This window comes from Tamandua tetradactyla, chromosome 6 (assembly GCF_023851605.1).
Source record: "Tamandua tetradactyla isolate mTamTet1 chromosome 6, mTamTet1.pri, whole genome shotgun sequence".
NCBI lineage: Eukaryota > Metazoa > Chordata > Mammalia > Pilosa > Myrmecophagidae > Tamandua > Tamandua tetradactyla.
Genome location: NC_135332.1, coordinates 104,657,288 through 104,682,538, shown reverse-complemented (window position 1 = coordinate 104,682,538; position 25,251 = coordinate 104,657,288). Strand labels below are relative to the sequence as shown.

The window sequence follows — 25,251 nt, the reverse complement described above, 5'->3', positions numbered from 1 at the left end:
AGAATAATGGCATATTATATTAAAGTGGTGGCATAAATATTGCTTTACATTTGATTAAAATTTAAACAACTTGTAATGAACAGATGCAACAGTTTTAGACATTACTGACCACATTTAGGAGATGAAACTGCAGAGCAAGAGGAAATGACTTCCAGGCATTCTCAAAATTAGTATTTCAACTAAAGCTCTTTGAACTAATATTCATGGAATATTTATGTAACTGGAACAACAATATTCTAAACAATGACATTTCCTCAAAGCATTGCTTTAAAAGGAAGATTGTGTATTTATTAGCATTTAGGGCCTGGCTGATACAGGGTAACTTGATGTAAAATTTGTTGATCCCTTGAAGAGCAGCATCCTTCCTTAAGATCACTATTATAGCATTTAATTTAGCCAACGGAGTGCATAACCAAAGTGCTATGCACACACCATTTATTTGATGAGTGTTGTCGAGGACAGTATAATTACCTTTTCAAGCATGGAAGTAGACCCAAATAAAAGACTCTGTCCATGAGTTACTAGCCCACTGTCCATTATTCCATATTACCTGCTATCACCTCCACTTTCAGGTAACCAAGAAAAAAAGTTATACATTTAGATTCAGAATAAGGGAACCTCTTTACTACATTATAGGATGTTCCAAATATCTTTTATGTATTGTACGGATGCTCTGATATGCTTTCCAGGTCTCCTTCAGGACTGAAAGATTTATTCGTTTTCCCAGCTGCTGGGAAGACAGTACTCAGCTGGCAGCACCTCTGGGGGTTGCCTCTCTAAAGAGAGCCACTTCACCTATGTCCACACCCCCTTCACAGTGCATCAGTAATGGGACACTGTGGAAATATGAAAACTCTGCCATTGGCCCCACTATTTCTGAAGGTTCATCCCAGCTTCAGAATGCCCTCTAGGTTAGGTGAAGCCTTTGTTGAGACTGAATCTTAGCTTTTCCCTCTGCTGAACTGTTCTCCATAGCTTCATTTCATCGGGTGTTGAACCCAAAAGCAGTCGCTAATGAATCTCCTGCACATTTAACTTGTCCATGTGTGTTCCTCAGAGAACCCAACCTTCAATTTTTCATGGAAGGGCTTGTAGAACTAAGCACCAGGTGATAGGGTTAAAAGCCAACATTCTAGAACATGTGATGCAAGGTGCAGGGTTGACCAAAAATGATTCAGAATTCTTATTGTCTGAACAGTAAACTCTTGGAAATTGCCCCCATCCTCTTCTCCCTGCAGAGGGTCATACCTATTGGGAGGGGGCTATAATATCCCAGTGTCCAAAATTCTCCAGGAGTTGAGGAATAGGTCAACCTAGACAACTCCTATAAACAGCTGAAACCCCAGACCAGATTGCATAGCAAAAAGAAGTCTGACTTTCACCCCCTGATAAGGCCACTTATCCTACAAAAGACAGCACAGGAAAAAAAGCAAGTTCCTTCACTGAAACATAGGACCTCTGTCTCTTCCCTTCAGCTCCATATCACCCCAGCATGTCCATCACAAAACCCTGACCTCTTCAGGTCCCTCTGAGGGTTGACAGGAAGAAAGGAGAGCTGTGGTTTCTCCTCTCTTGCTACCACTGGCCTCATGCAAGCTTCCTCTTTCTCCATCAGGATCTATCCCACCCTCCAATACCATAAATCACCCAGTGGTGCTGTGATTTATCTTGAACCTCCATGCAGGAGGAGTGGAGAGCCATCTGGGATCATCTTTTCACAACAATGGGGACCACAAAGGGATGGATTCTATTCAGTGCCATTGTGGCTTTTTGGAAATGTTAGAGGGTTTCACGTCCACCTTGGGGATGTAGAAAATCCCTATGATGAAAAAATGTCATTGGAAGAGCCCATGGAGGGGTGACCATGGCATCTGAATGTCCCCAATGCCTTGAGAGAAGACAACCTGGAGGGAAAAGCTGCCAGTGGCCAGTCAGAGCTGACCACCTCTAGGGGAACAAGGCAGCATTGTCCACGGGGACCCTGGGCACTTTGTCAGAGGTGCCAAGCCAGTGAGATAAATGGCATGGGGAAGGAGGTATCTGTATCTTATATGGGAGAGTTGCACCCACACTCAGCTTTGCCCAGGACCAGAAGCCCCCTCCTTCTGGCAGAAGGTTCTCATCCTCCAGGGGCCAGGTGGACAGAGTTCCCAGAGAGTGTTGTGGCTTCATCCAACATTCTGACTGCAGAATGGCCTGATGATCTCCCACAATCAAGGGTGCTGACCTTGCCTTGTAAAAAGAGAAAGTAAAAAAGGAGCCCAACCACCTTCCTGTAAGATGATGGAGGATGCACCTCGGACCCTGACCCAGCACCCCTCCCCATCACCTGTATAGCCTATTCCTTAACCTAAGCTGCAGGAGCTTGTGGAAGTCCTCCCCGATCCTGGAACGTGATGAGTGGAGGCCCAGAAAGGACCCAACTTGCCTCACCAGAGGTCATCTAAGTTCTCATAACAATAGCTTCTATTTCTGTAAAGTTTTCCTTTTAGAATACATTCACACGCATCAACTTGGTGAGACCCACATCACACTAGCAAAGTTGGCAAGGGATGCATTATATAATCAACACATTTTCAATAAGAAAATTGGAACACAGGGTCGGATAAAGGACGTTTTCCTTCCATTCCTGATCTCTGAAAAATCTTATGAAAGTGTAGAACCGAAACACATCTACTTACACATGTAATGAATTACTTGTTTTGAAAAAAAAATTACCTGACACTTGTAATATCAAAGAAAATCCTGGATATATGGTCAGTATAATTATAGGGCATGGAATAAATCTTGCACCTTATTTAAAATTCCTTTTGATAAAAGTTTTAAGGAATGAGGGATCAGATACTGGGGGCTCAGACAAGAGGAGGTGAGAAAAAAGGAGAGTTAGAGTTAAAAAAAAGTGATTGAGAGTGAAGAGTAAGCACATTTGTGACCAGGATTTTTAAGCCAAGGTTGTACACCCCATATAGACTGAAAATGCAAAAGCAACTTTAAAAAGTTCCCCCAATACATTGCATGATGTAGATACACGGGACCAGCTGCCGCTCCAGAAGCAGATGCATGCTGTTCCTCTCTGATATGCCTGCTCTGTCCCTCTGCTCCGGGAAATGGGAAAGTTATTTCCGAAAGTAAGATCCATTCTTATTTTCTGTGATAAAACGCATGTTTATCAGAGGCCCACTTGGTGCCAGACATTTATTGGGCGCCAAATATGAAGAAGCCACCATTTAAAAAAAACAGAGCCACCCATTACTCACCATACTCGGTACAAGGGGTGGTTGAAATGGTTTTCCTGCTCTGGCCCTTTGAAGAACATTAGTAACGGCTGCTTGACCTGAGACGTATCCAATACCATATTTTGTTATTTACTCGGCTACATATAAATGCCATCTACGGGGAGGGGGCTGCCCCATTGAGTCTATCCTCTTAGGAAATTAAGAAGGGATGTGAGACTTATCTAGGCTGATTCTTAATCTCCCTGAAATATACTTTTACTTTTGTTTCATAATGTATCCCCAGGATGCTAAGCATTACCTCTTCTCTCACATTACTTTTCATAGAATCGCTGATAAAAGTAGAGGGAACCCCAGAGGCTACTACTGAAACCACTACACAGCCCAGAAATCTCTTTCCCAGAGTCATGACAACTGCTCATAGAAGCAGGAGGGAATGTTTCATCTGCTTCTTTTGTTTGCCCCTAAGTGATCCACTGCAGTATAAACAGTGCAGCACAAACACTGCGGCACACTGCACTTTTAGAAAGTGACGATCCACAGGGTACATTTTGGGGGCACAAGGATGCTTCTGGAAAACCTGGAAAGCTCCCACACCACCTCCATATAGGATATGCTCATAAAGCAGATGTTTTCTAGTTTTAATTTTTGTGAACTCTCAGATGGATTAGGCTAAATATCTCCAAGCTTTATTCATAATTGCTACAGTAGATAATTTGTGCCCATGGTAACAGTAATTTAGAGTTATTAATGAAAATGAGAGATAATTAAGAAAAAAGAAAGCACCAACCATCTAAACTCAGGTTGAGGTAAGAATATGGAGTATTCACAGATGAATTTTATCTACGTTTTTCTTTACCTTGGTTGAAGTAATAAAAAAAAAAAGTGTATACCATCACACAGGGTCTCACCTGGGACATTCATTGAACATACCTGTAACCCTTCAATGGCCAGTTTGAGGATGGAAGGTGTCAGTTTGGAGGCTTGTTTGAAGGAAAAATTACTCCAGTCTATAATTAAAATGAAACCATTTATCTGAAGCTCTGGATCTTCAATAAGGACTTCCAGTGACAACAGGATGGCACGCAGGATGTCTGTGAAGGAGTTCCTATGGCCAGAGCAGAAAGGAGAGGCTGTTTGTGAATATTGACAGGTGGCAGGTAGTACATTGCATGTGACACTGTTTCTCCTCTACCTCCTGTGCTCCACAAATCCTGCCCACAGAACCACATCAGGTTTCCTGTGCCCAGAGCTACTGAAAATGCATTGACTAGATTTCATAGGAACAACACTTTGAGACCACAGGGTAGAAGTCTGACCTCACTGACCTCAACTTAATGAGGTGTCTCTCCTTCGCATTCCCGTAGTTCTCTACAGGCTGCCTGCAGCACAGCCCTGACATCATCTTGCTGAAATGCATTCCTTATTCACAGGGCTGAGATATCCTTTGGGGAAAGGAATGAGCCGCAGTCCTTGTATCCCCAGCACCTCATTACAGAACGAATGAGGTATGACCTCAATTAGAGGCACTTATTGTGATTAAACCTCATTTATTCTTTTTGTATGTTTAACATTTTGCTAAAAGTGTAATAAAATCTATGCAATTGATGCTATTTTTTTTTTTTTTTTGCTTAATTCATGGATAGAGAAAAATAAAGCAAAGGGAATGGCTTATTTTCATTGAAGTTCTACTGAGTGTGGTTTAGGAAGGAAATCGCTTTGGGTACATCAGTAGCTATGACAACAGGCAGACCTGAATACAAACCAGAGTGACAGTCCTCAGGAGTTGTATGTGCTCTTCCATATCATGGATTCTCGGTCACCCACTGATTTTTGTTTTATATAATTTTCAAACATAGAACAATGTTGGCATATTTGCTCCGTGTGGAATGTCGTGCACCTAGCGAGTTATCTGAGAATTAAATCTAAGATCTCAGAGGATCTCAGTGTCTCCCATGGGTATACTGGAAAATAAAAGCTTGGAGAGCAAATGATGGCAAAATCTGCTGTTCCCTTGAGGTGAGCTTTAAAATCAGAAGCCAATCCTCCTGTGAAATGGAGTAAGATTCTTGAGCATTCCAACCTGGATCAAATCCTAACTAAACATCATGACTCCAGATTAGAAATCAGGAAATCTGTGATCCAACAGTTAACCAGTAAGAATTTATTGAATGGTTATCTTAAGCCCAGCCTCACATTTCTTACAGTTATAAATTAGTAAAACGTATTTTCTACTTTCAAAGAACTATCGATTTAGTTGCAGTGAGGTGAGAGATTAGCAACATGAGCTGAAAAGAATTATTAAAATCTGAGTAGTTGGGGAAGAGCTCATGGAGGGAAAAAGATCTGAGAAAGTCTTGAAAGATGGTGTTCTAGTTTGCTAGCTGCCAGAATGTAATATACCAGAAATAGAATGACTTTTAAAAAGGGGAATTTAATCAGTTGCTAGTTTACAGTTCCAAAGCTGAGAAAACGTCCCAATTAAAACAAGTCTATAGAAATGTTCAATCTAAGGCATCCAGGGAAAGATACCTTGGTTCAAGAAAGCTGATGAAGTTCAGGATTTTTCTCTCTAGTGAGAAGGCACATGATGAACACAGTCAGGGTTCCTCTCTCATCTGGAAGAGCATATGGTGAACATGGCATCACCTGTTAGCTTCTTCTCTTGGCTTCCTGTTACATGAAGGTCCCTGGGAGGCATTTCCTTTCTTCATCTCCAAAGGTCGCTGGCTGTTAGACTGTGCTTCTCATGGCTATGTCATTCTGCTCTGCTCTCTCTGAATTTCTTTCATTCTCCAAAACGTTTCCTCTTTTATAGGACTCCGAAACTAATCAAGACCCACCCAAATAAGTGGAGACATGTCATCACCTAATCCAGGTTAACAACCACTCTTGATTAAATCACATCTCCAGAGAAATGATCTCATTACAGTTTCAAACATACAGCAATGAATAGGGATTATTCTGCCTTTATGAAATGGGATTTAGATTAAAACATGGCTTTTCTAGGGGACATATATCCTTTCAAACCAGCACAGATGATAAAATTTTGATAGACAATTGGGAGAAGGGAGAGTAAGATATTTCTTATAGTATCACATGTGAAAAATAGACATATAGTTCCTTCTGTTTCTGTAGAAGTTTTCTCACTAAATATTTCTTCTGTATACCAAGCTAACATTCGCCTTCCCAATCAGTGCAGTTCTGCTACAAAGAAAAAACCCTCAGGTCTTCTCACACTACATACTTCCAATTGTCTAGAGTTGGTTTTCATGACCCCTGTATAATCTCTAGATTAAAAAATGAAAACTATTAGCAGCTTTAACCATTTCTCATAGTTTTATAAAGTTCTTATCATCATTGTTTTCTTCCGGACATTTTCCGTTTTCATTAATAGATATACTGTACACTTATTTACATAGGGTATGTTTTCATTAGAGTTTTGTTTTGTTTTTGCATTCACCTGAGAGCAATTTATCTAAAGACCCAAGTTTTTTCAGAGATAAGGTTTTGTATTGGGAAGAAACATAGATTTCAGTACAGTGGGACCAACGATTATTGGAAATCGTTGGAAATTATCATTAGGTGAGTTTGGTCCTGTATAAACTTTCTGTGGAAGAAGATATACGTGGAGAAAATCAGGACCAAGAGACTGAGCCTTAGGTAAAACTTATATATGGTATGGAGGTTGGAGAATGAAGAATTAAAGAAATAATAAGAGATGAGAGGCTCAGAATGGTATTAGAAAGAAAGAGAAGAAGGAAGGAAAGAAGCAAGCAAGCCAGCAAGCTAACAGGCCAGAAGAGAAGAATGTTTCAAGATGTTAGTGTATAATACAATTCTTCACTTATCACTGCATCCGCATACTAGCTACTGTCTCATTGAGGATAGTGTGCATTTGCTGTCCCTTGACTTTTGTCTTGATCATGCAACTTGCTTTGACCAATGGCAGAAATGACAATGTGCCGATTCTGAGACTAAGCTTAAAAGACCTCAGATGTCACCACTTGTTTTCTTGCCATTGCCTCGAGAAAACCAGGCTCTTGGTAGCCTGCTGGACCTTTGAGAAAAATAAGAGACACCTGACCAATGACTCCCCAGCCACCTAGCAGATCTCCCTGAGAAGCAGAGCCACTGAGATGAACTCCCCCTAGATACACTGCATCTCTCTTCAGTTAGGTGACCAATAATGAATGATATTGTTTTAAGTCACTGAGTTTTGGGATGATTTGTTACACAGCAATAGCTACCCAATAACAGGGCATAGTCGGCAAGTCAAATGTGACAGAAAGATCAAGGAGAATTCTGGAAGTAGATAGGGTCATTGTATTGATAATAAGTAGATCTTTAGGGAGTTTTGAGATAATGCTTTCAGTTGAAATCCTTTATTAATAAGATCTTTAGACAATCACTTAATCTCTACTTCATTTTACCCTCTGTATAAATGAGAGAGAGCACCTCTTTCCATCATGTATCCATTTCCAAGAAAGAACATGGAATTCTACCGGAAACCTGGAAAAACAATTTTATGCATTTTGGAGACCAGAACCTTATTACAGGGTAAACACTGGCAATGAATGGAATGCTGTATTCATGGGATGATCCCAGGGGAAAAGTAAAAGGATTCTGGACTTCATTATAGTTTCCAAATGTTTGAATTCGGAAATTCAAACTGGAAGGGCAGGAAAAAGTTGAGTGGAATGTGTCTGGAAACATGAGGCTTTACCCCCACCGGGGAGTGTGACCCCAGGCATAACCTTAGCTGCAATGACTATCTGGGTTACTGCCTGGCTTCCTCATTTGGATTTCCTCATTTTTGCCCTCTTTGCTATTTACTGTACTTTAGACCTGTGAAATCCTCCCATCTTTTTATAATTTAAAATACCCGGTAGATCAAATAATGTTTGTAGATACTCTGCCCTCGAGGAGATGGAGCATGAGGCCTCACCCTTAATTGTGGGCAGAGCATAGTCACTTCCTTCCGGAGAGTACAGTTTGGTAAAAGGGGAAAGGAGTAACGTTACAGTGGAGGAACCCAACAAACACTGCCTTCAGCTGGGTGATCAAGGTCAACAGCAACAGTGATAAATCATGTTGACAGTATTTTCCCTCGATATGAAGTGATGAAAATGATATTTTACCTCTGTGGCCTTCCTACCCAAATCCCATATACCCAGATTAATCATGAGAAAAGCATCAGATAAATCCCAACGGAGGGACATTCTACAAAACACTGATTAGTGCTCCTCGAAACGGTCAAGGTCATCAAAAAACAAGGAAATCCTGAGAAACTGTCACAGCCAAAAGGAGGCCAAGGAAACATGATGACTAAATGTAACATGGTGTCCTGGGAGGAACTGTGGAATGGAAAAGGAGCAGTAGGTGAAAACAAAGGAAATCTGAATAAAACGAGGGCTTGAGTTAAAAATAATGAGTCACTGTTGGTTCATTAATTACAACTAATGTTAATAATAAGAGAAACTGGGTACAAGGTAGTCTTCACAATGGATCCATAAAGTTAAAATGGTTCTAAACAAAAAAATTGTTTTTACAAAACATATCAATGAGAGTTTGTATTCTTCTATGGCGATTCTCCACAAATCTTCTATCAAGGTTTCTAAGGAAACCAAAAATGATCATAATAAACAATTCAGCTAGTTCATGCAAATTGGGAAAATGAGAACAAAAGAAGATATTTCCAGAATTTTCTCATTTTGTCTACTCATTTAGATTTATACATTATTTAACTTTCATAACCCAGAGAAAATAATTTTTATTTTCTTTATTGCTTACAGTCACAATTCTATTGGAACAATTTAGCACTTGTATCAGAATAAACTACCAGATAACAAAAGGATATTTACATTTCTTTTTTCTTTTTCTATACTTTCATCGTGTTTATACAGTCAATTATGGATGATAACAGTTTTAGATTGATAATTATATTATCAAATATGATACCGTATGTGAAAACACTATGTGAACTACAAATTGCAAAAGGATGTAAATACCAGGAAAAAGAAAACTTAAAATTCTCCCCCCAAAAAGGATGATTTTATATTAATTAGGATGTAGTAATGATTTATCGACAGGGATCTCAGCATTATACTATGAACAATTAGAGATGACAAATAGTGACTTATTTGAGGTTCTAGTTTTGTCATGATGGGTTGATCACTCACCATGTCTACAAGAGGCTTTAAATGTCTAAGTTAACAGCATAACACAAATGAGATGCAAATAGTGGAAAATAATGAGCTCTCACCAATGAAAAGATATTTAAGTTTCCAGAAGTGATCCTTTTGTGTTCTGAATTTGCAGTGGCGATTCTACAACCTAGATCCCAGGGCTAGAATCATAGAAGAAAAGACAGGTTATGTTGACTAGATACTCATGTAAAGACATGATGGGTATCAGTTGCAAGTGGCTCTACTTCTTCAGGAGGGGCAGTGGGCAAGCTCTTAGTCATTTAGGAAGCCGCAAAATGCATATTCCTATGCTAATTTTTCTGCTACAGCCAGAAGTCTATTAACATTAATAGTTAAAGGTCTTTGGCCAATTTTAATTTGAAATCTCTTGACCTTGCACTCAGGGTGGTGACAATGGAAAGCGTACAAAATTCAACTGTGTGTGTCCAAATGAATGTATTTTCTCCTCTGCTAGGCCTGAGGGTTTTTGGAACCCAGTCTGAGATTGAGAATTGAGGTGCTGCATTTTTTATATGGGTTCTTGTCATTCCTATGTTTGTCTGGTTTTAGCTGGATAGACTGTGCATCACTGTCCTCCTAGGCAAATGAATAATATTTCTCAATGGAACCATCAGGGAAAATGCAAAAATATTGTTGGTATTTTGAAAATGTTAGGTGCAGTGGGGATATTAATAAAAATGTTTGACTTTTCTGTAGTAGAATTCATATTAGCAAGAGGTTAATCTTAAATTTACTCTCCTGAATCTTAGCTGGAAAGTCTAATTAGACAATTGCTCACAATTTCTCAGTAGAGATGGTCACCCAAGAAACAGAAGCCTGCATTTAACTCTGACATAGGTGGTTTGATAAGAGGCATATTCTCAAGAGTAGGAAGGAAGGAAAGAAGGAAGAAACAAAGGAAGGAACGTAGGAAGGAGGGAGGGAGGAAATAAAAAATAAAGAAAAGAAAACATTGCACACATGTATTATTTCTTTTAGCTTAATACTATCTTGCTCAATACAGAAAACTTGGATTTTTGTTTGCATGACTTTAATTCCTCCTAATACCAGAATAATGAGCTACCTATTGATTTATTAATAGCTGTAATATGAGAATAGCTAGGCTTTCAAGGCCTTGGCATCAGATAAAAGGATTAACACATTGAATACTAGTCAAACATCTTACAATATGCAAGGCCAAGTTCCTTTGAGTGGAGTTTTAGATAAGCAGCAAGCTAACACATTTCATATGCTTTCTGAGTTCTTGGTTCACTACAGGTTTCAGATTCTCACGTAAAATGGTGTATAGTTTATAAAAAAAAGTAGTCACTTCATATATTTGTCTATGTCCACCAAGTATGACAAAATATAAGGAAAAATTATGGGGCAGTCGTCCTCAGCCCCAACCCACCTCCCCCCAACCCAAACATCTGCTTATGGGGGACCAAACACAAAGGGCCAAGTTCTTCAACATTGTGGCTAGGAATGGGGTCCTGATTTTGAACTACTTTAGAAAAAATAATGATGGAATTTTGAAGAGATGATTCTCTCACTCAAGTAAAGCATGAAGTAAGAAACTAGTTCTCTAGACCAATCCTGGCAGGACTTTCCATTTTTTAATATAAACACTTTATTTCAGAGGACTGATAGCCATCATTCAAAATGATACTTGAAACTAAATCTAGCAAATTCCAGCCTGCCAAGCTGCTTCCTTGTTTGCGTTTCTTTGGAGAACAATAATAAAAATAGCACAGGTACGTGTTTCATCATTTATTGTTAATTCTGCTAAAGTCATTTCCCCTCTATTTAGTTTTTTGCTTTAAATTAAATAAAGATGGTTTGAATAAACCATGGTATCTGGTACTGGATAAAGAGTCAGGAAATAAAAAGAAAAATTTATTTAAATTTAAATTAAAATTTTTAAAAATTTAATGAAGCTCTACTTTGTGGAAGTCACAAAGGTAAAAGGATATATATATGTTTTTACCTTTCTGCTAGTCGATGGAAACCAACAGGAGAAATTTTAAAAATATGTACCCAGGAGGTAATGAAACATAGTGATTAAAAGCATAGGGTTTGAAGTAGACTGATTCAAATTCTGATTCTTCTCTGTGATCCTAGCAAGTTACTTTCTTTGTGGTTTGGCTTTCTTACTCGTAGAGGGAAGAGTAGCATTTATCTCGATGGGAATAATGAAATAAGATAATTTACATAAATCCTTAGCAGAGCAACAGGTTCACATTAATACATAGAAGGTGATGATTGTCATGATGGTTTTCAGCGGCAAGGAAAATAATCATGAGATCAGGTAGAAAATAAGAGGGATAACAAAGGGTTTGGCAATTATGACAAGAGATCACTTACAGCTTAGGGGTTTAGGAAAGTCTTCAGCTGGGCTGTGAAGAATGGGGAGGTTTGGATACATGGAACCAGGAGAGGAAATGCAGAAGGAGCTGAACAAATGACAGTAGTTGCTGAGAGGTAGAGATTATGCCTTGGGAGCACTGGCAAGTTCACAAATTTACCAGGGCGAGTAAAGAGGACAGTAGCAATAAGGTAAGATGTGTGGTTGTGTTTTGCTTGCTGGGGAAGTATGGAATATTCTTGTAGAAGAGGGAATTGATGGCAGTTGTGCTTCAGATTTGGATGGGGGTAAGTAGATTGGAGGGCCAGGGGCCTGGAGTCAAGCAGCCCAATTAGGAGGTGACCATGATAGATGAGGTGAGAGGTGAAATGGTCAAATGGAGAAGAGTCCTTTGGGCACGAAGAAAAGGAAGGCAAGTATATTGTGAAGGACCAGCAACTGAGTAGAGATGCTGCTTTTGGGGTTAGTTCTTATGCAGTGAGAATGGACACCTGGAGCAGCAGCACACACCCTTGGGGCTGGAATGCGGGTGCCTAGAGTCATGTGGTTTGGTGAGCTCTGTACTCCTGCCATTCAAATGTGATAAGTTATTATTAGCAGATGCCATGCATTTTAGGGAAGGCAGGGAGGCAGGCAGGCTGGACCAGCCAGTTGGAGACTCTGAAATACTGAAAACAGACAAAAATCTACTCTGGGAGCAGCAGCCAGCAAGTTTCCTTACTACATTCAATGACTCTTAAATTTGTTCTTGGGCGTAGTGATGTCAGATGTGTTCTAAACACTTTTTCCATCATGACTCCTATTGATAGAGAATAACATTTTACAGAATATCATACACTCAAGAGGAGGAAAGGAGTCTAAACCTTAAAATTTAGCATTGATTTATTATAGGGTCATGTCTATATCATATAAAATTAATGTAGGCATGAATGATGAAACGGAGAAAAGGACAACCTGGAACAATTAGTAATAAATGCTGGAAGGATGTGTCCAGATAGGAAGATTGGTATTCCATGAGATTCCTTAGTCCACTGGAAAACAACTGGTCCCCAAAGATGACTTTTAAGAGACCCTGGGATTCTAGTGGGAAAGGAGTTTATTTCCTCCCATCCTGTGGATGGGTATTGGGCCAGTATACAGAGGGAACAGGAGGGGAAGAAAGAAAAAAACCCAGTGGAAGTGAGTTATGAGTATTCCACCCATTACTAAGCTACTAAGAAAAATTAATTTCATGCTTATGTGTTCTGGTAAATTCCTTAACTGAGGAACTGAGGAAAAGTAAAAACAAGGAAGAAACTCAAGAATGTAAATCATCACTTAATACAGTTAAATAAACATCAATTTTAGCACCTCCATTTCAGTCATTCTATCCCTGACCAAAGCCCATACCAAGGCTTTCTACAGCTATAAAATGAAAACAGATGGTAGATTGCCAGATGCCTCCAGCTTCCTGTACAAAGAATTAGAGAAAATGACTTTGCAGTTGATGTGAAGAAAATACACACACACACACACACCCAGCAAAAACTAGCATCTTCTAAGCATCATAAAAATAGCATCTTCCAGGTTTATAAATTTAATTATTTATCACTCCATAACAATTTATTGATGACTAGACACTGAGCTGGGGGCATAGGGGCCTCAAACAGGGTTACAAACAGCCAGATGTTACCATGATTTGGGTGAGTTAACAAAGATAGCCACATTACTCTTACTTCCGATGGAATTCAGTAGATATTTATAGATAATACACAGGGTCCATTGGCATGCACTAGTTGTCACTTGAAAACATGAGCATGTCTGGCCCTTAAAACCACAAAAACACTTTCAGGATAATAAATTGAACAATAAGATGGGAAGACAGCACAAAAACATGCATCCCGTGGTTTTACATTATTTTGAATGATTTTTCCTTCCTGAGCTCCTTCCCTTTGGGTGATATGCTGCAATTACTCTTGCAATCAAGAGGTTCCTTTCCAAAATTGCAACCTCTAATGATAGTGCGCAAGGCAATTCGAATTAAATAGTGTGTGAGCGAAACAACTCTATAGATGCTGCATTTCGTGGAAAGCACACCACGATTTAAGATGGAAGTATACAACATCTCAGAATTTTACTTAATTCAAAACATTGTCTACCTCCAATAAAAACATGAAACCTTAATATTTCTTGGCACAAGAAAGAAAGTTGGTTGTGGTGATAAAATATTTAAGCCTTTAGCCTCCTATATTCTGGAGCAGCTAGTAGGAAAAGTCTAAGAGAATTGTGTGGTAGCCCATGACAAACTCTGGAATCTGTCCCTAACTACTTGTTGAAGAGTGCTTTGAAAACTATTGCTTTTTTATTTCTTTGCTTTGGGTATATGGTATGCTATCCAATAAAAAAGTTAAAATACATATATATTTCTTGTTAAGGTAACAAGATCTCCAAACCAAGAGAAGTATGAAAGCTCTAAAATTTGTTATCTATAACTGGGAATCTGGACCCTGAAAAATATGGGCAATTGCAATTGACATCAGATTAAATAGAGACTGATTGAACTTAGAGATTCTGCAATATGATTGAAATTTTCCAAATTGGTTTATCCTTTCCCCTTTTTAAAATTCTAGCTCTCTGAATCATAAGCCACTGCAATAGCAGCAAGAAATCAAATTCATGAAAGATTAAAAGGAGAGAGCTACAGGAAATCATTATGTAATGGGAAGAAGTCTCATTTCATAGGTAGTATATTCAGGATAGTTTTATAAGCTCTATCACCTCCCTTGACAGAAATGCAGCTTGTTGGCTGGTTTCCAGGTTGGCCTTCTTTTACTTGGTTATCATCTTCAGCTAGTTCATCTTCCTCAAGATGCTTAAAGAAAATAGATTCTTAGAGACATAAGGGCATAAGGCTGTCTGTTGACCTTCACAGTTATGAGGTTCAAGGTGATACCACTGACTACATTGTTTTTGAATTTTTGCATGAGTTGGGTAAATCTGATGGAAAGAATTCTTGGTCTTGATGAAGTCATCTAATGCTTCTTGATGCTCCACAGATAATAATAATGGGAGGCAACCTGTTCACCCCTTTGAAATCAAGATCAACCTATTCCCATGGCTTAGAAGGAGAAAAGCCTTCGACATATCCCACATACACTTTCATTCCAAACTGAATTCATGTTTACCTCCAACAGAAAAGTTCCTTGTTGAGATTTCAGAAGACAGCTGTAGTCTAGAGAATTCTGACTTTAATAGTTCATTGGCAGGACCAGACGTGCCAGAATGGAGATAGAAGAGTTATTTCCCTAGAAGACCCACACACTCAGCCACCTGGCCATGGTACAGCCCAACACAGGCAGGTAATGGAGACCAAAGAGTAGCAGGGGTCCTTCTGCACTGGTGAGCAGGCGGGTCCTCTCTTCATAAACCTAGAGGCTGGGAGCTCCATTGGAACCAATCCCTACCCCCGGGTCAGAAAAGAGTCTCCTTATTTTTACACTATGATTCTAGGAATCAGAAGCAAAAAAAAAGACAACATTGCACAAATTCATAAAAGAATGAATAAAGATTCAACTTAGCTCATTTAACAAAGAGAAAATAACCCAAAGGGCTGGTTGACTCTTCCCACCAGAGGCTGGCTGTGTTTGGATGGTTAATTTTGTCCCCCAAGGTACCTCTCCTCATGGCAGCTCCAGCGCTTCTCTGGGGAATTATTTTATGGAACTGGATAAGGCAATGTTTGTTTCTTTAACTTATTTACACCACAGATTATTCTCTAAGCAAAGAGAGCCAGTGTTATTATTTATTGCTGCCCCTTAATAGCAGCTCCACTGTAGGAGATACTGTAAAATATCTGTATACAATCATCTTCAAAGTAGGTGCAACATACCCTACACTATTAATAGGAAAGCAGAATTTGGAAAATGTACTATGCATATATATATACAAACATATTTATATATTTTAAATACTCACTCAAAGAGAGAAAACATTTTAGGAGTTGGAATTTTGCTGAAGAAGGATTTCAGCTCCTCTACAAAATCCTAACAAAATCTCAGAGATTATTGCCATTGGGCAAAAACTCAAGTAAAGGGACTATTTTTAAAAAATCAGCAGTTTAATTTCCAAAGAATGAAAAAGGAAAAATTTAAATGCTCAGTCTCTGGAGTGATGGAGCCTATATTTTCCCCTCCAGCTTTAATCTTCACTAGCCACAAGTCATGGGCCATTGCCCATTTCTTTTCTATTAACCAATGTATAATGAGGTTTTTCCTAGTTCTGTCTCATCCAGAACATTCTCAGAGCTTTCCGTCTGCTTCTCCCACATTCAGGAATCAAGGCTCATACTCGCCCACCTACATAATTCTCTGGACCATGAGGGAACATACAAATACTGTAAGTAATTGCTGACTGCAGCAAGCTGAAGGCAGAGCCTGCAGCCTATAAGTCCCCAACTCCTCCAGGTGTTACTAAAGATACAGGGCAGGCAGTGGAAGAATTTAGATGGAGTTCGAAATAAAATGAGGCAAATGAGAGCTTACAAGGATCTTGGTGATTACCCAGTGAGTCACAGTGGGAGGTGGTATCACCCCCTCCCAGATTCAGCGACATTTAGTAATATGTCTATGAGAGGGCATGTTATTGGTTTTCACAGTATTTGGAGAATGCTACCAGCATGTATTGGGCAAAGGATGGTAACGCGAAACATCTTGCAATGCACAGTGCCTACAGAGTGAAATCTCATCCCAAATGCTTATAACCTTCTAATTTCATATAAGGAAGTTCAGTGAAACTACTTGGGCAGTTGGCTGCAGAAGAGTAACAAGGTTCCTGAGACAAAAGAACATTCTAGAGAAGAAATAATGACTCAGGTGGGAGGCTGAGCAATTCATGGAGTTGAGAATCTCTCTCGCTGCTTCTCTCTTGCACTGAGCTCTTCCTGCTTGTCTAGGATCTTTCCCTTCTCTTCACCAGGCTAATGCTTCCTCATCCTTTAAATCTTGGGTCAATTGTTATGTCCTTAGAGATGCCTTGCTACCATTTAGGAAGAAGCAGGATATTGATAAATATATTTTTAATGCATGGACCCCTGACATGAGCCATCTGAATAGGTGCCCCCAAAGGTGGGAAATACAACTGGAAGCCGGGAGAGAAGTCCAGTGTATGACGTGAAGCACCCCTACAGACTGGCTCTCCTATCACCCTTCTATTTCTCTCTCATCTGACCCTGAAGGGCGCCAGGCAAGCTTGCATCCATCAATTTGTCCTGATGGACTCTCTCTGTAGCCCAGGAAGCCAGTTGTGTCAAGCGATGGGACAGTGAAGACAGGTCTCATTTTGGCTTGGAGACAATCATTTGGAATATTTAATTTGCAAAGGAGATGATCTGATACTTTGGGATTATGAGGATGAAAGTAAGGGCTTGGACAGTACTGAGTAGGGGCAGAACGTGTTCAGTTATTATTCCATGCTGACCGGATACATTCACTTCCGCTCATTTATGCATTCTTCTCTGATCCATTTGTCATTATTGAATGTGGCTTTTTTTGCTTATTGCTTAAGCAGAAGTCATAAAATCTTCAAGATTTAGTGGAAGAGCTTTTGTTTATATTCCACATCAGATACTATGAAATGACAACTCATATTTTCTCCATTTTAGTCTGATATGCAAAGTAGCTGAGAAAAAAATGTTATGACTTTTCCTTTTTTCCCCTACAGGCTAATCTTGAAACTTAGCAGAACAGGAACTTCTTATTTTATATGGCTCTGGTAACTCAGATAAAGCCATGTAAAAACGACAGAGTTTATTGGTGTTCAGACCAAAAGAACTATGTTTGGGCTGATCTCTCTTAGGAGAAAGGAATGGAGCTGATGTTTATTAATATATGTGTGACAGGTAGCATGTGTCATGTCCACCATCTCTTTTACCCTCACAACAAGATTATGAAATAGGCATTAGCACCCACAGGTGAAGGAATTGTGGCTCAGTAAGGTCACTCAGGTGAAGCCAAATAGCAAAGAAATAAGCAGAAATTAGAACCCCATGTCTAACAACAGAGTCCAGGGTCCATTCTCCAAGAAATCATGCTCAGGGTATGTGGGGCTGACGCCCATACTCCCTGAAAAAAATATATATCTTGATGCCCCCCCCCCCCAAATCTTCATATATCAGATAAAGAGGAAAGCCCATTTGCTGCAGTTGAAGCTTCATGGAAAGAGGAGAAATGCCTATTCTAGCAGTTTCCCTTCACCCCAAGTATTTGGGAGGAAAAAGGCTCCACTGAGGTAAGGATCCTTTGTGTTCCTTTTGATACCCATACCCACTTCCACCCTACCCTGCCTACTACTCTCATCTCTAAATCCTACAACCACTCACTTATTCTTCATTCCTAAACTGTGTAATTTCAAAAATGTTATACAAATGGAATTTTATGGAGTACAAGGTTTGGGGATTGGCTTTTCTTCACACAGCATAATCCCCTAAATTGTTGTAAGTATTAATGATTTGTTCCTTTTTATTGCTGAAGTGGTATCCTATGGCATGGCTGTACCACATCTTTGTGGAGTAACACTTGGACTGGAGCTAGAATGGGCCTGGGCAGGTCCTGCAGACCCAGGACCTCCCTCTGAGCTAAGAGTAGCTCATCTATGGCCCCTGTGGGGGAAACAGATGCTCATAAAGAAGACTTCACTCAATTTAGACATTCCTGGGAAGCTCCTGAATATATGGGAATTCTTGAAGGAGTCCAGACCTGAGCAAGTGGAGGGGAGGCACCAGGTTCAGGACATATTCAATAAAATGGATACAGGGGGGTTTAGCTGGCAAACTGCTAGAATATACCAGAAATGGGATGGCTTTTGTAAAGGGAATTTAATAAGTTACAAGTTTATAGTTCTAAGCCTATGAAAATATCCAAACTAAGGCTCTAGGGAAAGATACATTCACTCAAGAAAAGTCGATGGGTCTGGAATACCTCTATCAGCTGGAAGGGCATATTGCTGGCATCTGCTAGTCCCTTGCTCCCGGGCTCCATTGCTTTTAGTCTCTGCTCCTATGGAGGTTCCTCATTTTGCTTCTCCAGAATTGGCTTTCATCTCTTGGCTGCCCTTGGCTCTCTCTGGGTTCTGGCTTGCTTGACATCTATCTCATGGCAACGTCTGCTGGGCTCCAACCATCTCCAAACATCCGTTTCTCTGTTCTCCAAGTGTCGGCATCTGTGTCAGCTCTATTCTGAAGTTTCTGTCAGCTCTGTTGTTTCTGAGGTTTCTCCAAAATGTTTTCCCTTTTAAAAACTCTAGTAAATTAATCAAGACCTGTCCCCACTCTGGAAAGGGTGGAGTCACATCTCTATCTAATCAAAAGGTCACACACACAGTCTCATCTCTGGGAGATAATCTAATCAAAGGTTTTGAACATGCAGTATTGAATTAGGACTAAAAGAACAGAAACAGCAGATTCTCACAAGATTGAATCAAGATTGAAACATGGCTTTTCTTGGGTACATAATACTTTCAAACTGGCACACAGGATGAAACAGGCTTCTGACAAACCTTGATGTCACCCAAATCTTCCTGAGAAAGATTAAGGCATGTACCCATCCTCCACCATCCTTCATATACCCCAGACTTTTCTAGGAAGTCCCATCAGACAACCATGCCTGCCACGTTGGAAGAACAATATCTCTCCATTCAACCCCTCACTGGAGAGCAGAAAGGAAGGTTCACAGCAAATGACCAGATGACCTTCAGCCCCTGTAACTGTCACTGAGAGGACAAGTGAGAATCACACAGTTAAGTAAAATTTTCCTCTCAGCTTTACTTCTGCTCAATATGGCAATCGCTTTGCTCATTTTTGCTTTACCTTTGATTTCAGTGTATACAACCAAAAATATGGGTAAAAAGAGAACATGTATTCTCTAAACTGCTTGGAGTCTTCTGATTGTTTGAATGTGTGTGTGTGTCCACTTAACAATATGGTATATCACAGCATTAGCTTATCTTCAGAGCAATAAAATTGCAGTTCATGAACCAAAAATCTTCTAGTGATTTCTGGAAATGTTTCCCTCTCACAACACATTATCATGGTACTTTACAATAACAAGAAAAGCATATTCTGATATAACATCTGATAATGCCAAATGTACAGACTTGTAAAAAAAAATAGCTCACTTGAGAAACAGAGAAAAGAAGTGAAGAAAATGCAACAAGTGAGATGCTAAGTAGACCTCTGTTCATGGACATGAGAACTCATATGGGACCCCAATTTTCTGTGGTCAAAAACATTTAGGAGAAGATGATTGCATAAAGATAAAACTTTTACAGTGTGACTTTGTGATTGTGTAAACCTCGTATCTGATGCTTCTTTTATCCAGGATAGGGATAGATGAGTAAAAAAAATATGGATAAAAAAACAAATAAATAATGGGGGGTAAGGGGCAAACTAAACTCAGTAGATGAAAATACTAGTGGTCAATGAAAGGAAGGGGTAAGGGGTATGGTATGTATGAATTTTTCCCTTTTTCTTTTAATTTCTTTTCCTGGAGTGATGCAAGTGTTCTAAAGAATGATCACCGTGATGAATACACAACTATGTGATGATATTGTGAGCCGTTGCTTGTACACCACATATGGAATGTGTGTAAAGATTTGTCAATAAAAATATTTTTTCAACATCTTTATTCCCCCCCCCTTTTTTTTTTTTTTTAATTTTACATGGGCAGGCACCAGGAATCAAACCTGGGTCCTTGGGCATGGCAGGTAAGCACTCTTACCTGCTGAGCCACTGTGGCCCGCCCAATAAAAATATTTTTTAAAAAAATTTTTTTAGGAAGAGGATGAGTAGAAAGGAGCTCTAGTTTCATATATTTTCATTACTTTAATATGTCACAGGCTTACTAGTCTTTTCAAAAGATAAAATTAAGCCTTTCTGAAAAAAATTCCTTGCATGGAAAAGAGAGCATTTGCCTCAACAATGCAGTTCAGGGATTATCTGGATGATTTTAAAAGTTGCAGATAGAGTAGTGCACGTGTATTACATCTGATGAATCCAAGAGCACAAGACACTCTTGATGTCAAAGTATTTAGGGTGATTCTTCACCAGCTGGTGATTCCTTCCATATACAATTTGAATTTGTGTAGACTTAGTCTAGATTTATATATATATATATATATATATATATATATATATATATATATATATATATATATATATATATATTTCTTTCTTTCTGGGGCTTTTCAAAGCAGAAGGCTTTGGGAGTTTGGAATCAAGTACACTAGAATTGCAAACCATTGCAAATTGTTTCTTAGTGACTCCAAGTAGTAAAATAAAAAAGGTCTGGATATTCAAATGGAAGCTCAAACAGGAAAACATCCTTCTTGGTATGTGTCCTGAGCCACCTGCTCAATGAAATACTTCCTCCCCTTTTTCTCAGCCTCAGGGAATGGCACCACCACAAACCCAGTTCTCATACCAAAAAGTCATTCTTGAGCCCTCTCCACCCCCCTTCCTCCAATAGCCAATCAATCACCAACCCTAGTTGACTTCTGAATAGCTTTTTAGTCTGACAAGGTCTCTCAGTCTCCACCACCACTACCTCAGTCTAAGTCTCTTCCTTCTCTGCAGTAAACAGCCTCCTGCATTCATTCTTGAAATCCTCTAGATTCTCAGCACAACAGGCAGAGGGTTTTGTTTTTTTAACAGACAAAACAGATCATACCTCTCTTTTTGCTTAAAACCTTCAGTGGAAAATCCCAAAAACTTACTTTTCAGAAATATAGAAACCAATAACCAAATTTATCTTGAACGGCAGGGTGCCCCAAATAGCTAAAATATCCTGAGAAAGAAAAATGAAGTCAGAGGTCTCACACTACCTGACTTTAAGGCGTATTACGAAGCCACAGGATCAAAACAGCATGGAACTAGCATAAAGATAGATATGCTGACCAATGGAGTCAAATAGAGTGTTCAGACATAGACCCTCTCATCTACGGATAATCAATCTTTGATAAAGCAGTCAAGCCAATTCACCTGAGATGGAACAGTCTCTTCAATAAATGGTGCCTAGCGAACTGGATATCCACATGCAAAAGAAAGAAAGAGGATCTCACACCCTATACAAAAATTAACTCAAAATGAATCAAAGACCTAAACATTAGATCTAAGACCATTTAGAAGAAAATGTAGGGAAATATCTTATAAATCTTATAATAAGAGGTGGTTTCCTAGATCTTACACCCAAAGCATGAGCATTGAAAAATAAATAAATAAATGGGAACTCCTCAAAATTAAACACTTTTGTGCATCAAAGACTTTGTCAAGAAAGTAAAAAGACAGCCCCCACAATGGGAGACAATATTTGGAAATGATATATCAGATACAAATCTAGAACCCAGAATATATAAAGAGATTGTTCAACTCAACAGCAAAAAGACAGGCAACCCAACTACAAAATGGGCAAAAGACATGAACAGACCCTTCTCAGAAGAAGAGGGACTCTCTAACTGATTACTGTGAGTGTATCCAATACTACGAGAAGCTCCATTTCCTTGAGATGTTTAACCTCTGCAAGAATGTGCTTGGCAGTTCTACTGAGTCAGGAACTGGTAGACCTGGTTCTGAGTTCCTGGTCCTCCTGCGCTAAGAGACTAATCTCGCATTACTCTTTCTCTGGCAGTCTTCTGTCAGCATAGTACTTAAGGGTGGGAACTTGAAGGCAAAGAGTGGGGTTTCAATGTTGAACCCCAGTTTACCAGCCCTGACTTAGTGTGTGTATTATTATTTTTTAATGGTAATTGTTCTGTGCTTTAGGTTCCTCATCTGCATAACTGAAATGATAATAATGCCAAATCCATAGGATTTTTGTGAATGGATAAACATATTTACAGAACTTAGAACAGAGTTCAGCTTAGTGCATAATAAATATTAGCAATTACTATTGCATTTTTCAGTCTCTCGCCATATTATCATATCGTACTTTATTATATTAATAGTGTATATAATATATATACATGACAATATAATATATAATGTAAGGGGTGTACATATACATATATATATATATAAAGTCAGTTTTAATAAGATTCTTTGAGACAGGAAATGAGTCTTATTTCTCTTCATGCCCTTTAACCCCTAGCATTGTGGTTTGAAGAATATTGAGGATGATAATAGCAGAAATGTTTGATTTTGCTTTATACAGAATTTTTTTTCTCGGATATTGCCAGAGTAGTAACATTTCCCCAAACATATCAACAAAATGATAAATCTTTATCTAAAAATGTGCCTGCAGATTTGACTTTGGTGAGTCAGAGGAATTGAAGATGAATGAAAAACTCTTTGTTCAGCATCAGTTTTGCAGCAGGTCCCAACACCCAGTCCTGGCCCCCCTCCCTCAGTTGTTCATAGCTGGTTTTATGTTGACATAGCTGGGTGTTAGATTTCATATCTTCTTTATTTTGGAGGGCTTCTCCTCATTACCCACTCTTGTTCAAAAGAGCATGATGCCGAGGGGGAACAGGTACAAGGCCGGTAGCTCTACAGGTGCTACTTTGAAAATGGCTGGGAGGCCCCAACAGTAACTGAATCAGGGCTGTAGTAGGCTACTGGTGCGAGGTCTCCACCAGTTGTTTAAAGACTCTCCACATGCCGTCTGCACTCTTCAGCCTTGTTTTAAAAGTGGATCCTTTATCACCAATCACCCAGAGTCACAGTAAAGTTTGCATTTTAAAACCAAGAAGGAATTTCAGCCATTAAATCAATCCCATATATTTTGGAAAACAATTAAATATTTTGCTATGAATCCAAAGATCACTAGAAAATCAGAAAGGGCAAATGCCGATCCACCTGTAGAAAGCACCTTTAAGTACTTGACGGAAATCAGCACTATACCTAATAACACTAAATAAAAACTCAAAGTTATTTTGAAATTATGTTTATTTACTTAAATTGGGTGGAATGGTGAGATGGCTGATCTATTCTTGTATAGAGAACCTAAGATCACACAGATGTTAAAACCCAAAATCAGATGACTGTTTAAATTTTAGATTTTCAAACTGCAGTGCCTACACTTCCTCCCCTACTTTTCACTCTTCTCCAATTTCCTTTGATCATTTTGGTTTCCAACACAGCTCTGTTTTTTGGACATTATTCCACCTTTTCGATGTCCAACTCCAAAAAATTAAAATTGTGTGGTGGTTTGATCTTCTGAAAGGCCCCAAAAAGTCCTACCCTGGTGTTTGCTCCCCTAGTATGCCAGAGCTCTTTTCTAAATGGCCCCATCTGATGTGTGCAGTGGCTTCCCCAAACCACCAAATCATCATAATTTGTTATAATTGAACTCTGAAAAGATGCCATAAATATCACTCATTTTTTCAACAAAGGTTAACTGAACTCTATATGGCAGGCACTGTGCCAGATGCAGGGGCCATAGAAACAAAACACAGCTTCTGCACAATTCAGGGGAAACAAAAGAAGAAAACCAGTCACGGTGCATCCTGTGGCAAGTGCCGCAGTGAGCAAGGGAGTGAACAGGACAGATACGTTCCTCTCCTCAGAGAGAGAGCCAAGACCCTGTGTCCTCAAGTTGGACGAAAAGTTCGTCCCATCCCCCATCATCGTCTTGCTTTGCTCCACTCTGCTCGGTTTTCTTTCTTTCATCAGGGCATTGTTGCAATTGGAAGGACCTGGAGCCCCTCTGGCATTAGGAGATTTTCTTCTCCCTCTGCAGGGGACAGAATGAAAGTAGGAAGAGGGAGTACCATTCATTAGGTCCCCACTGGATACTCCAAGGAAAGAAGCGCAGGCAGGTCCAGGCCCTATATTTGGAGCTATCAGAGAGATTCAGGGAACATCCCCTAGCATTTTCCCTGCAAACCCTTCAGGAACCTGGAGTGTTCAGAGGTGACCAGCTGAAGCGTAAAAATTCTCTCATTTTCCATAGGAAAGCCAACTAACAAAGCTATCATGGCTTTTTGAACTTACCACTCTTAAAATCCTCAGCACTAAAAGTGCCCCCCAGGAAATGGCAGTGAATTCAACATCAATTCCAAGAGAAGAGACAGGAGCTATTTTTACATGGGGGCGTCCCATAATTCCTTTAAAAGCCATCAATTTGTTTCAAGTAGCTCTCTCCCAATCTGCTCATACAACCGTTACTTTTGCCTCCAGCTTTAAAAGGTTGAAAATACAGCCAGGTATCTCATGTGTGTATGTGAGATATATATATATATAGTCTGAAACAAAATTCTCATCCCAGGGGGGGACGTCTATCTGGGTGACTGCTCAGAACAAATCAGCTCAGACTGCTATCTCCAGAGGCACGTAGCATCTGCAAGAGATGGCCAATAACAGAGATGGCGTAGAGTTGACTGGAGTACCTCCCACTGGATATTGGAGGGCAAGGGTATGAATGTGAGACCTGATCCGGAAACCACACCTCTGATTTTGGGTGTGCGTGTCCAAGAATGTCCCGGAAAGAGAAAGGACAAC

The 25,251-nt window shown here is 39.5% G+C and overlaps 1 protein-coding gene across 1 annotated transcript in view; it reads right to left on the bottom strand.

The window, feature by feature from the left end:
• Positions 1 to 25,251, bottom strand: part of CLVS1 (clavesin 1) — a 171,420-nt gene that overhangs the window by 100,478 nt on the left and 45,691 nt on the right. Inside the window, exon 2 of the mRNA XM_077163202.1 lies at positions 4,167 to 4,341. Coding sequence (XP_077019317.1) covers positions 4,167 to 4,341 — 175 coding nt within the window. The remainder of the gene's footprint in view (positions 1 to 4,166; positions 4,342 to 25,251) is intronic.